The sequence below is a fragment of the Lipophrys pholis genome, assembly GCF_963383615.2.
Source record: "Lipophrys pholis genome assembly, chromosome: 8".
Classification (NCBI taxonomy): domain Eukaryota; kingdom Metazoa; phylum Chordata; class Actinopteri; order Blenniiformes; family Blenniidae; genus Lipophrys; species Lipophrys pholis.
Genome location: NC_137630.1, coordinates 16,469,246 through 16,483,392, shown reverse-complemented (window position 1 = coordinate 16,483,392; position 14,147 = coordinate 16,469,246). Strand labels below are relative to the sequence as shown.

Sequence of the window (14,147 nt, the reverse complement as noted above, 5' to 3'; positions counted from 1 at the left end):
CTGTCATCTAGAATGAAACACACGGGCCATGTTTATTCTTAAGTCATCATTCATTGAGATATATTATCATTTATTTGCCTCTACAGCATGTTTACAGACACATGGGCACTGCATTTGGTAGTGGTACATCTGAACATGGTATCACAAAGAGACTACACCAGCATAGTCAATTAAAGAAAAACAACAACAACAACAGAATCGATGTCATATTAAAGCTCATCAAGAGACTTCAAGACGATGATAACTAATGAGAATTTTTTTATATGATAACTGAATTCAAGTATGAGTATGAAATGTAACTGGACTACATGCATGCAGTACACATAGAGGAAATAATGTTTACGTATGTTTATGTATGGATTCCTTCAGCAAATAAACGATTTACACCAATGAAATAGAAACAAAAACAAATGCTAATCTAATGCTGTACAAAAACAGTATTGAAGTATTCATAGACACAAATCGGAGGAAAAGACCAGCAAATCCCCATACCACAAAATCCTATCAAAATAAAGGTTTTTATCTCCATTGAAATGCAGCTAGACTAAATTTCTTTTTTCTCTTAATGAAATTTAAGTGTGATTTTTGTGGATTTGTCTGTGGCGTGAAACTAATCAGGTAGTATATGATGATGATGATAGTGGAATATATGTGACAGCATCAGGCCTCTCCTCTCCATCACTTTTTGCTGGACCACTGCTGTGACTGAAGGTACACTCTTCAAGTATTTTCCCTCCTCTCCAGAGGCTCAGCCCCCTACCTGAAAGAGTGGCGAAAGTGCAAACTCCTTCGTTTTAGTTTCTCCGGGTTGTGGGAGGCCATGTGGGAAAATTCTCGGAAGATGTCGAGGTATGTGGCGTCTCCAGCTGTAGAAAAACATTACAGGAAATATCAATGAAACTTTCCATAAAACCCAGAAAACTCCTGTTTTTTTTTCTTTTTTTTTCTTTGAACACTAAAAAAAAAACATCTTTCACGGAGCTGTGAAACTTTACTCAACTTTTGTAAATACTCAGCTTTTACTTTTCTAGTCGTCGTGGCAACCACTAAATCTACAGCAGAAACAACAGTAGCTGTGCTCCTTTGTGCTTCTGAGAGGCTCCCAGGCTCGGCCAATAGCAGGGGGGATGAACATTCCTGGGCTTTCCTCTGTTTGTTTGAGCCAGAAAGAGTTCAAACCCTTATTCAAGATGTATTTTTATTCTTACACCTTTATGGTTACCGCCACAGATGAATCTATGAGTGGAGCACTCAATTTCCACCATCAGAAGAATATTCAAGTCAAATCAAGCAGTGAAGATCAATTATTTTCTCATTTCCGCCCCCGGAAATGTAAAAATCTGCTGTTTTCTGAGTTTCTTGTCAACTGTATAAAAACTATCATTAATGAGGTTGTTTTTTATCATCACGTCAGTAATCATTTTTACAGTTTAAGTTATACATATTAAAAACATTTTTTTTTATTACAAACAGCCATAATACCATCCAAAGCAAGCAAAAACAGAACCATCTAATACCCAGAAATATTCAAAATGTATTCATTGAAAGGGAAGTATTGAAACTTTAGCCTTTATTTAGTCAGAACCACAATGAGATTAATAATCTCATTTACAAGTGTGTCTTGGCGGCAGTTCAAAAATTGTGTGTGTGCGTGTGTGCGCGTGTGCCTATTTTATTCTGAACCTAAATATGCATGCGTATATTCAACTGTATATTTGTAAATTTAAACCAACGACTATTAATTTACAAACATTCGTATACATACATATTGTAACATGCTGTATCATATTTTTTGTCTCTCTTTTCCTCTTTTTGTAATATGTTTTCTATTTCATGTGCAGTTATTGTGTTTGAATCTTTTTTAACATGTTTAAAATGACATAAAAACAAATGATTTATAAAGTAACTTATGAAGGTGCTCATAGCTGTACATACAAAGTATGGGCACAAAGAGTAGGCAGTTGTCCATATTTGATTTAAAAAAAATGTATGTTTAGAAACAAAGAAACAAACATATATATATATAAATATATATATACAATGCCACCTAGATTGTTTTATCTTGAGTCACGCTGAGTCATATACAAAGAAAACAATAAAAGAATGAATATAAAGTTTTACCTGTATGTGACTCAGGTTGCCAGTTTCATAGAAACAAGCCTGTTTAAGTACATTTGGACTCATTTAGCTATATCTCTGTTCACCCAACAATATCCCTGTTAAATAAATTAATAATAAATAAAAAAATCATCTTGTAAAATTATAATAAACCCGGGATTATTCTCGCTGTTGTGTAACAAAGAAAACAGAGAATTTCAGGGATGGATATTCATGTCATGCACTGGAAACCGTATGTTAGAATTCATGTTAGAATTTACATTTGCGCGGTTAGTAAAAGTGCACAAGCAGAGAAAACAAAGTTTAGTAATTCAAGAGTCAGAGAAGCAGAGGGAGAAGTTAGTTTTTAGTCACACGTTGTTTTATTTTTAGGCATCATTTCAGAGGACACAGGGAGGAAACGTAGGTAGCAGTTTGTGTTAATATTCACATGTACTGTAAAACCAGAGATGCAACATTTTCTTACAATATTCAAAAGAATTCTACAGGTAACAGTCATAAGACGGAAAAAAGAAAAAAAAATACAAGTTAAGGTAAAAATGACATGTTAGCAAGAAGAAGAAGAAGTGTTAATAGTTTTTAGGTTATAAACACAACAATCACCATAGAAACACCGAGCTGTACAACATGTAATCCTTCGATGGCTTTAATGCAAACGATTGTTTGATCGAGCACGACATCATTCTCATTGTAAAATCTGTGAACTTTGTTGCTGTGTGGCCATCACACATCATACTGCACGAAATAAGACAAAGGCTGCGTTGAGAGAGAGAGAGAGAGAGAGAGAGCGAGAGAGAGAGAGAGAGAAAGTATTTTAAAAGTGCTTCATTGAAGAGGAAGAAAGAGGTAGCGAGTGAGTTGCTATTTCCGTCACCAGCTGCATTTACATGGTCACTTTTTGAATCCACATAAGCCCGGAACTCGTTTGCTCGATTAATTGAGCTTGTTTGTGTTTTGTCTTGCGCTTCACTTAGAACTGAAACGCCGAAGAGACTTTCTCCTTCAGAGACCAGATCAGCACAGACGTTGCATAGCGTGTAAAAACACTGACATGCTCTCTAATGTGCCGTTTACACAGATCAGAAACACGGTTGTATCACCTCCTCTGGTCGTGCCAAATTAATCTGATGGAAGTGTTCACATGACACCATTTTAATCGGATTACCTACAGTCCATGTAACCGCAGCTACTGACGCCTCCTTCCAAAGTATTTCATCGGCAAATACATGCGAGGGACTGTACAGAAATGATAAGGTTGTTTTCACAGAATAGGAAAATGGCTAAGCATTTCTACAAACTGATTCGACGTATTACCTAATCTACCAGCTTCATTTACTTTTGGAGGGAAAAAAAAATAATTAATAAAAAATTTTCATGGCAAACTCAACATGGATGGATTTTGGAATAACAGTCTTGATTACAGATATTATATTCACCACCTCTTCCACAACAAATCCGTAGCACTGCTGCTGAAGAAAAGCTGCCTATGTAAAAGAAAATATTAAAAAAAACATTTGTTGGATGTCTTTGGTTTGAACTAAATCCAACGGACCTTTATTAAAGACGGGCCACTTCAAACTTTTACATAATTTGGTTGAAGCCTATTCTCCGTTTGCTGTGAGAAAGTGGGGGAATTAAAAGTACCTATGAGACTCATTTCAGGGTTCGGTCTGAGTAAATAAATACATATCATACACAGCCAGGCTGCCGTGTCAGCAGATTTGAACATTATCAACCTGAATGAACAGCTGATGGAGCTTTTTTCCCCCCAAATCACTCATGTAGAACTGGGACAGCAGGGCCAAACTGGATTTATAACCCCCTCTAGTGGTGAACGTAATTATGACAGAAACAACATAGAGAGGCTTATAAAATGGAAGAAAAACTTGCAGGTTTGAATCCTGTCTTAAACTAAAATAACCACGCTAACAATCAAACTACACTGTATAATTCAATGTAAAACATTATTGGATGAAGTAATATTGATAACAGTAAAAATAAAATATTATAATTAATTCAGGTTTAACATAAAGTATTCCTTGAACTACTTTCAACAAAGTTAAATGGCCAGGTGTTGCAAAGTCATTTTCACGGCGAGTTGTGTTGAATGAGTTCGAATGAAGTCGTGCATTGCTCCAATGGAGTGATTATATGCCAGTTTAGCTACCGTGACTATGTATGGCAGTAACCTGCTGTCTCCAGTGTTCCCAGACATTGATGACAAGGGACCACCAAGCTGATCAAGAGGTGGCGTTTCGCCCTACTACTCTACAACTACAGGAGTGATTATCACCACTGAGAGCTGACAGCATTCATCTGCAGTCATAATCCTCCAGCCAATTGGAAGACAGCTTAGTAAAGGGCCTTTAGTCCTTCTGCATCCGTCAATATCAGCAATGAATGTCATTCCATGCACTGATGTCATGATTTGGCAGTTAAATATATTAGAGATTTCAACAATAGCAAATGACAAATCTTCACATACACTGGATACAGAAATTAATATCAAAGCAAAAAGGCTTCGGAAGACCTGGGCAACAGCCACCCATGCATTATAAACAAACAACAAACTAAGAATGGTCTAGGTGTGATACATCAGATTACCATGAACAAACATTTCAACATAGAAATACTGTATGTACAGTTTGGTGTGTGGTTTATCAAAAATGTCCCTCTACCAGTGCAGCTTGTTCTGCAGTAAAACTCCACCAACAAGTGATGCGGCGGAGAAAAAAAATCTCACAATGAGACTGTAACACTGGTGCTGTTTGTGCGTGAACAAAATAAAATCTAACAAAATATATCCAGCTTAAAAAAATACCATCTGCACTGTTGCGGTTGAACACAATAGAAAAAATACTGATTATCTCTACTGAAATAATCATTGCACTATTGCTCGGGGAATTTTTTTTTTTCCTTTCTGTTGTTGTCATAAATAAGAATGAAAAAAAAAAAAAATGAAAATCACTGCTGGTAAGAAAAAGTGCATCATTTCGCTTTCACGTAAAAGCTCTGATCAGTCCCTCCATCCATGAGAGAAATGATTCGGCCACGATTTACTCTCAGTCACAGTTTCTCCCTCGTGTTGTCACAATGTAAAAGACAAAGAGCTCCGCCATCATTTAGACAAACATGCGTGATTAAAAAATAATCTGATCCTAAACAGACAAAGTGAGGAACTCTGCACGTATCGGACGTCAATATCGATCACCGGGCTACAAATGCTGTAAAAAAGCTGTGAGGTGGAATAATGTATTACTTCTGTGTGTTTTCCTAAACTACTCTGGTTACATTTGAATACAGGCTTCGAGTAATATCCCCGATGCCACTTGAAAGGATGATTATGCCTAATTCTAACTCGATTTCTGTTCATCTAATATGGATATTGCACATCTGTGGGTCATGTTAACATTGAATTTTCTGATTGAAAATAGTAAATAAATTTAGAAACAGAGAATCAGCTAAAAGAGAAAAAAGCATTCTGGTTGGAAAGTAATACACATCCAAATATGTTTCTTTAGATTTACTTTAGCCCAAAAATATCAAATACTATTAAGTGCCATATTTTGGACAATTTGATAAAAAAAAATTTTTTTAACCCTGATGTCCATGAAAATGTACTTTTTCTTTATATTTTAGCATTCGGTCAACAAGTACTAGCAACATAGTAATTAGCATTATAAGTTTTAGTCAAATATTACTCTGCATTAAAATGTTATTAAAGTTGATTTTATTAAAATTTTCTGTGGAAATTTAAAGTCAAAAATTTCAATCAAAGAAGGAACGACTTTTACCTTCATGGCAAATTAAATAACTTCCCATCGATAGACATACAAAGGGCTGATTTTACTAGCTGGGCATGAATTTCGAAGTTAAAGCAAAAGTCAACAATTCATGAAATCTCAGCTAATATAGATAGTGAGAAATAGTTTACCCTTTTCGATAACGTGTGCAAATTATACTCAGCCAGGTTCATTTAAAAGTTCAAGCGGAAGATTGTACCATGTTTCTGAGTGCACCGCAAACCTTCAGCCTTAAACCTGATACAACTAGATTAACAACTGCCAGGACAGATGGAGCAGGTCTTTGGTTCCAGAGCACCCTGTACCTTTAATAGTCCCAAAAGTAAAATTCTGCTCAGCATTCTCTAAAGCGACTACCTTTTCAATGGCAGTGATTTCTCCGCTGCATTTGTAGCGCCTCGCTCAAAAAACAAATTAAAAAAAAATAAAAATTCATCACTGATTTGGTCAAATGTGACATCATGTAAAGGAGATTAACTCTGAGTTGTTGGTACATCCTGAGAGGGGAAGTTGACTGCTGACAGGTCTGAAGTCGACAGACTGCGCAGGGGAGCGGGAAATATTCTGACACAGAGAGGAAGGAACTCTGCTAGTGGAACGTCTTGTTTTTTTGTTTGTTAAAGACAAGCTTGGATATCCAACATGTCTCGTCATATGTCTAACGGGCACCCCCCCCCACCCCCCCTGCACCGGCTCAGCCGGACTAGACTCCATTAGAAGTCGGCTATGTGGAGACAGATAAACTCCTGAATGCATTTCTTATACTGCTGCTCAGTGGGGCTGCTGATGGGGTATTGACCTGGCTGTCCGAAGGGGCCCTCCGACTCCCGCATCTCCTCGTTCATCCGGGCCAGACGCAGTCTGAAAGAAAGTTTAGACACAAAAGTGAAGAGAAGCACAACAGTACACGTTCTTCAAAACCTGACAAGAAAAATCACGCTGTGATTTGCCAAAATAGCCGATATTTTTTTTATTAGATATTGCCTATTTTAAAAGAAGTCCCTTGATTATTTGAATCCCTCACCAGAGAGTTAAATGTGCCAAAGTCGGTATGTGATATCTGAAAAAAAAATCATGCCGACCACTTGAAATTACAAGACAGCTGCCATTTTCTAAGATGGTTTTTAAGATTTCTCAAAGATACCAGCTATTTTACCACAGGAGATCCTTTACTGAGCTAATTTGAATCAAATATGTTTAAAATCCTATGTTTCTCATGACAAAAAAGTCAATTTTGTGGAGATTCAATGTATATTTACTTGTTACAAATGGAACAAATGTGGTGATTAAAAATGACTTCCTGTCAAGGCCTTGTGTTCACTACAACCAATATTGTCTAGAATTTGTTCAACATCATGACCTTTTCAAGGACCTCCATGATATCATCAGTCATAGGCATCGCGGTGGTGTAGTTGTTGTGCTAACAGATGATCTGTCTTGTGCACACTCAGGGAGGCTCCGCCTCTATGACGATCACTTAGAAGGCGAATAAATTAAATGAAGTCAGTCCTGACGATTCAATTTTAAACCATCTTGAAGAATGGCGGCCATCCAGCTGTCAGCATCCTTTAATCAAGAGTACCTGATGAATATTCGCACCAATTCAATGCTTGCATCATAATTTGGAAACAGTTGTCTGCTTCACTATGAGTTACGGTTACGTGTGAAGAGTGAACATACAGGGTGACTATATCTGCATTGGCTTGCTGCACGGCTATGCTCAGAGGGTCCTGGCCATCCTCGTCACCGTCGTTCTGTGTCGCCCCCCGTTTGAGGAACAGACACACTTGCCTAGAAAAACACAAAGCAAAAAAGTTTCCTGATTGACACGGAACTCTATGTCAGTGAAATCTACTGTTAAATAACAAATGGGAAAATGAGAAAATTAGGACACTAATACTTTAAGGTATGCTCAACTAAAGTCTGATGATTAAAGAGCTTAAAGCTCATGTTCATGCAGTACAGTGGGTTCTTCGTTGGCAGCCTGACATTCTTCAGACGAGACGAGGGAGTCATTTCCTGAGTTTGGAGACTGAGTGAGTGAGATTTACACCTTTGAAATAAGTAACTTAAAACAGATATAAAGCACAGTATTTTGTTCAGTAACAAAATAAATAAAAACTTCAAATCAAATCAAATGAAATCAAAAACATGTTCACAAAAACAGATAATCAGCGGAGATCTTTTCAACAGCTTAGTTGCATATGAAGCAGTCTGAGCCTCGCTCTCCAGGAATCCGTCAAATATTCACTTTAATCGGCAGTTTTCAAGAGAAAATGACAATATTTTCTTTTTTGCAGTCTTTTTTTTTCACAATGGCACTAATGAACTCTGTAAATTATGCTTTCTAGAGTTCAAAGTTGTTAAAACACACCAAATCCAAGGGAAATCACAACCTTTCTAAAATGGGCACATTACGATACACCTTCAGGTAGACATCAGAACCTTTTTGACTGTAACCATTTATAGGCTACTATTAATCAGGCACGCTTCAGTTGTCTTACTGCTACAGTTCGTCTTTCCTCGGAGCTTGTTGAAGACATAGCCTTTAGATTCAGGTGTGTCGAAGCCCTGAGATATCCTAAAACATGCATAACAGCAGATTTCCAAGACCACAGCCATACATGGTCACATCCAGCTTTTTCTTGTTTCTTTAAAACTAAACATTTTAAGTCAATACCCGTTACAGAACAACATCACTATTGGGATCCAAACACAGGTCTGCAGAACACTATCTGTAAGTTTCCCCTAGTAAATTACTCATAGAGAGATAAACTAAAATATCTTGCATGCTCTTTGTTTAAACGTACAGATCCATGATGTGTGTCACCATGCTGATCATCCCTCCAACAACAATGTGCCTGTTGTGTTATTTCAACGGCCGGTGCAGCAAGTACATAACACAGCAGGGGGACGTCAAACATCAAACTGCCTGCGCTGTGCCTCCTGACTCACCCCGTGTGTCCCAGATATGTGGCATGATGCAGCGGGCCCCTCCCTCTCGTGTCCCTTTGGTTGACGTCAGCAGCGTTCTGCAGTAGAAACTCGCAGGCGATCAATGACCCCTAAAAATGAAGAGAGTGGTTACGGCAGTTAGCCTGGCACAGACAACGTCGCTTTAATTATTGACCGCGGGGGCTAAACGCACTTTAAAATACATCTGGGCAGATTTCCAGCTGTTCCTGGACACTTTTGTGTTCATGTTTTAGTTTGAATAATATTCATCTTCATCGTCACAGCTTGTTTAATTCTTCCACTAATTTGAGGGTTATTGCATGTATTTTCTGAAAATGGATTAATAACATTGCTTTAATTCCAATTGTTTTCAGCTAGAACCTAAAAAAATTTATTGTTGACCATTATGCAGTTACTGATTATCCGAAAGACAATTTGAACTTAATGAAATAAAGCCAAATGTGTTCTCTATATGTAAATCCTCCCTGAGGAGCAGTGCTGAGCCTCCAAATGTCAACGATATGTGCTGTATTTGGCATTATACCTAAAACATGAAAACTTGTATGAAAGTCCATCATCTATCAATTCATCCATTTAATTTTCCAATCTGTCGAGGTTTTGGTTGGTGAATCGGAGTCCAGCTGACGATGGGCGAAGGCAGGTTCCATTCTGTAGAAGTCATTTGGTAACATGCATTTCTTCCCGTTTCTTTCAAACAAATAATTGTAAACCGATGACAGTCATATGAGTAATTTGTAATGAAACGTTGAGCAATGGTGTTTTTTTTTCTCCTGATTTTTGTACTGAAGTTGACTAAGAAAAGCGTGTGCTTAATGGTCATATTTTATAATACAGTGGGACAGTGGTGCTCAACAGTATGAAGCTAATATAGTTAAAGAACTTCAGGGTGACATTTCTCCAATTTAGACACATTTCATGCTCGAAATCCTTTTCATCGTGTTAAAATGGAACGTAATGGTGCTTATTTGAACTTTAGAGTATTATCAGTATATCTTTAGGAATTTGTAATTCTATTTAAATAAAGGCTGCGGGTACTTTCATCCCTTCTAGTAAAGTTGGTGGACTGCTCCTTTAAGCTCTTCTGATTGTAACACAGAGTTTCAATATGAGTGTAGATGTTGGGATATTGTGGAGTGACTCACCCCGATCACCGCCTGTATGAGGGGCGTCTTTCCTTCATCTTCCTCATTGACTGAATTGACATCGGCCCCGTGAGCGAGCGCCTCGGCCATGACGGGCAGGTTGCGAGCTTTGGAGGCCTTGTAGAGCAGCACTCCAGGGTGAAGGTCCCTCAGGTCCTCTGGGTCCGACGTCTCTGGCTCCGCCTCCAGCTCGGCCTCGCCGCTGGAGTCCTCAGACACCTCGCACTCTGACAGAACCAAACACATACATTCTGTTCACGCCGCCAGTAAAGAAAAATGCAGTTTTTAGGGTTTTTCTTGCCAAATGCAGCTGAACACACCCTCCTCTGTCACGCTGTCCACCACCGAGCCAAATACCAGGATGTCTGTGCTGCCGTCTGTGCTGCCTCCCAACCCGCTGTCACTGCTCAGGCCTGCCGGACCGGGAGACGCCACAACATGGACACATTAGTCACCGCTGCCTCTTTCAGACCCATCAGTATTCTGTGCAGGCGCAGGCTCATGCAAGAGTTTGCACAGGAGTCAAGTGTTTTATCGACACAAGGAGATAAAGTCTATCTGCCAACAAAGGGGCTAAAGGCAGCAGTGCAGCCTGGACACGTCATAGGGAAACACACAATTATTCATGCATTGAACTGGAGGAGGGAGTCCATTTTATCGCTAATGCCAGTTTTTGTACTGTGTTATGAAATGAGAGTCCCTGCAGAAAACCCGCACACAGGGAGAACAGAAACTCAAGTGTTGACATATAGTCTATAAAATACACTAATCTGCACCAACAGAGCTGGGGAAAGTAAAGTGGATTATTGGATTGATTGATACTAAAAGAAACTGATTTTCACTACTACATACAAAATAGAACATTCATAAAACTAATAAACGTTGAGAAAAACAATGTTCTCAATAGTTTGATTTATTTTCCCCGAGGCATCAAGTTAACAAAAAAAATTATCACCTATCCATGAATTTTGGAATTTTTTTGTGTGCTATTTTGGGGTATAAAACTACCATAGTAAAGGTGTAAGCATATAAAATGTGACTTACTTCGAGGTCCAGACCCCGTGTCGAAGTAGGAGAAGAGAGAGTCCAACTCGTCAGGGCAAAACAGAGACTCTCGTCGGAACTTAGCAGCTGCTGTGAACCAGAAATACGACTTTATGTGGCTAAATAACACACATTTCAGTGAAACATGTGAACAGGCAGACAGGGGAGGATCAGTGTCGTACCTGAGGAGAGGGTGGAGGGGGAAGTGCTTCCGGGATCTTGTCGGTATCGCCGCCGTGTTTTGGGTACTGTGGTGGCACTGTTGTGTCTCCGACACTTCTTCACGCTCCACCGCCGGCCCGACTTCCTCTCCCCATTGATGAGTATCTCTGTGGCGCCCAGCTTCTTCAGGAATTTCTTCTCAACGTATTTTGCCTTAATCCAGGCCTCTTTCTCTTGCCTGCATCACACAAAAATGGCATAATTTGCAGCTCATGTAATATTGACATACACGCCAGTGAGCTAAAGTCAATAGATGTTCCTACCTTGAACTGGACGGTAGAGGTTTTTTCAGACCTTGTACCTGGTAGGAGCCTTCATAGATGTGGTTGATGACGCTGTTTCCAAGCTCACACATTAACTAAGAAGAATTAAAAAAAAAATTACGTTATGAAACGCTGCAGTACCTCTGCTCACAACAAATGTACAGTTGAGCATGTAAAACTGAGAAAATGTTGAAAATCAGGCTTTGGATCGTGACTCAAGTCTTCAGAAATCAGAGAAATGAGAGACAATGAGCTGCATTCGAAACAGAGCAACATGGAAATAACTGCAATTAGTCAAAATAACTATAAGTCTATGACGTTATAGTACTTTTTCATGAAAGTATTTTGAGTAACATTTTATACAATATATCTTATCAACCACAAGATTAGCTATAATATGTTATGTACTAAGTCAGAAAAACACACATTTAAACACAAGAAAGGCATAACTAAAGCAGTTGTTTAGTGTATAGAAAAGCCTTTTCTCATAATTATATACAAAAGATCTACGATAACTGGCTGTTGGTAACATTATTATAATATATATATATATATACTGTATACAAAGAAATGTTCTGGCCTACTCTTCCTAATCTATATTATCAAAATCTCCCACACTTCTTCAAACAAATGATCAAGCGACAGTATTGAGCATCAACAGCTTCGGCTTTAGGCGGGAAAACTTCAATGGTTTGAAAAATGATGCAAGTTTACAAAGTGAATTAGAAGGAGTGAAGTCAATATAGTATAAATCAGCGCACTTGCACAGTTTTTGAAGAACTCAGCTCAGATCTACAGTCTGGTTCAGACTGACTTTAAAATGCCTGTAGGTTTGAGGGCAAATACGTTTCTCGATACGTGTTGGCCCTTGTCCATTGTGCACCCTGTCTTCACCTTTACTAAGATTAGTGGCAGCACCCCGTGATAACACGAGGCATGTTTTTGGGGTTGTTTACATTTAATAAACACATTTGGATCCAGTCAGAAGTTCTCCTGCTGTTATTAAATGAAAGATAAGCAGCGATATTGTAAACCAGCCTTAAAGCTTTGCACAGTGTTGTGTATGTGGCTCATCCGTTGAGACAAACTGGTACCTTTAGTAATTCTGGTTCCCACGAGTCCAGCGTGAGTGATCGCACTTTTGAACAATGAACTCCAAGACTCCTGCAAGAAAGACATATTTTCAGTCCAGAGAACCCTCCTGCTGCTGATGTTGTTGTTGTTTTCAGGTCAAGCAATTTAGCCATAAAATCAGAGGACTCGGTTGTGACTGTGAGGCGGCTTGAGAAGACAAAAAGCAGCTTACGTTCATCGATTGTGAAAAGAAGTTCAACAACTGAGTCATACACCGTGTAGTTGTGCAGTGACCTGCTTTAAAAAGCTCCCAGTGTTAACCCGCACTTCTAATGTCATGCAAATTGCTGTCTGGTATCCCGGCAACAGTTGCACGTTGAGAAAGAAACTGCATTGTAACAAGAGACGAGGTCTGATCTCAGCGAGAGAAGACGAGTCCAGATAGATGGAGCATGAATATTCAACAGGTGGGGACACACAGAGGATGGAACCCAGGATTGCATAAGCAGTGATAATTGCAACATAAAAATAAACACATACAGAGAATCCCCCCCCCCCCCCCCCCCCCCTCGGGGGACTTTGTTCCCAGCGGGCACATGTGAACTCACCCCGATGACGTAACGGTGGTGATGTGATGTGTTTGTATGAAGCACAGTGAGTCTTGTTCAATTACATCACAGGATGTGACACCGGATTCAACTCCTCACGGCCTTTTTCTCCTCAATGAAAACTCTCAATTAAAGCTCCACTGATCCAATGAGAAACTTTTAATCCTTTCGCGGTGTGTGTGTGTGTAAAGTAACAGACGGCTGGCACGTCTTCTTTTATTTCAGCTTCAGAGCACATGGCAGGTTTACAGGAAGCAGAGGGATTAGTTACTTCCATTCAAACACAAGCTTTGCTTCTGGAGGATTTAGATATTAGAACCTCACGTTACAGGATTTAACAGACAAAATCTCCATTCGTCGGTTAGTGCGATGAAAAAAATTGCTGGAAAATCGAGGCCGATTTTGGCATTTTCAATAACAACAGTAACACAAGGAACTAACTGAACCATAAAATGAAGTCCCCACCTGAACACTGAAACTTGACAAGGAGCCAGAGATATAGCTAAATTGGTAATGTATTTAAGGGTCGCATGTGATCGATTTTCTACCATCTGGTCAATGTGTGGTACAAGCATGAACGAAAAGGGTGAAACAGCAGCTGTGGCAAACTATTAAGTAAGAAGAGAAACTTTAGAAGTGGACTGTGGGCGAATTTGAGAGACTCACTACTGCCACCCAAAGCACAGAAATGGAATAACAGAATTCCTCCATGTCGGATGTCACGCTGTGTTGGTAACTTCATGTACATCTACATGAGATGTTTATCCAAGTTTCTTGAGGGATATGTTAGGAGTGCAAAATAAATTGCATATTTATTGTTACTGCAATATTAATGTGTAATATGCATCTGGAAACACAATTTATTTAAATAAATTGTGTTTCCATGCACTGTGCATT

At 39.0% G+C, this 14,147-nt stretch overlaps 1 protein-coding gene across 1 annotated transcript in view; it reads right to left on the bottom strand.

Annotated features, from left to right (window-relative positions):
- Positions 1-14,147, bottom strand: part of LOC308113031 (arf-GAP with coiled-coil, ANK repeat and PH domain-containing protein 3-like) — a 76,218-nt gene continuing 62,071 nt past the window's right edge. The window contains exons 16-25 of the mRNA XM_080468926.1: positions 12,663-12,732; positions 11,569-11,663; positions 11,266-11,483; positions 11,084-11,173; positions 10,360-10,452; positions 10,040-10,266; positions 8,877-8,986; positions 7,602-7,712; positions 6,721-6,782; positions 1-866 (exon numbers count right to left, since the gene is read on the bottom strand). Coding sequence (XP_080325052.1) covers positions 757-866; positions 6,721-6,782; positions 7,602-7,712; positions 8,877-8,986; positions 10,040-10,266; positions 10,360-10,452; positions 11,084-11,173; positions 11,266-11,483; positions 11,569-11,663; positions 12,663-12,732 — 1,186 coding nt within the window. The 3' untranslated portion in view covers positions 1-756. The remainder of the gene's footprint in view (positions 867-6,720; positions 6,783-7,601; positions 7,713-8,876; positions 8,987-10,039; positions 10,267-10,359; positions 10,453-11,083; positions 11,174-11,265; positions 11,484-11,568; positions 11,664-12,662; positions 12,733-14,147) is intronic.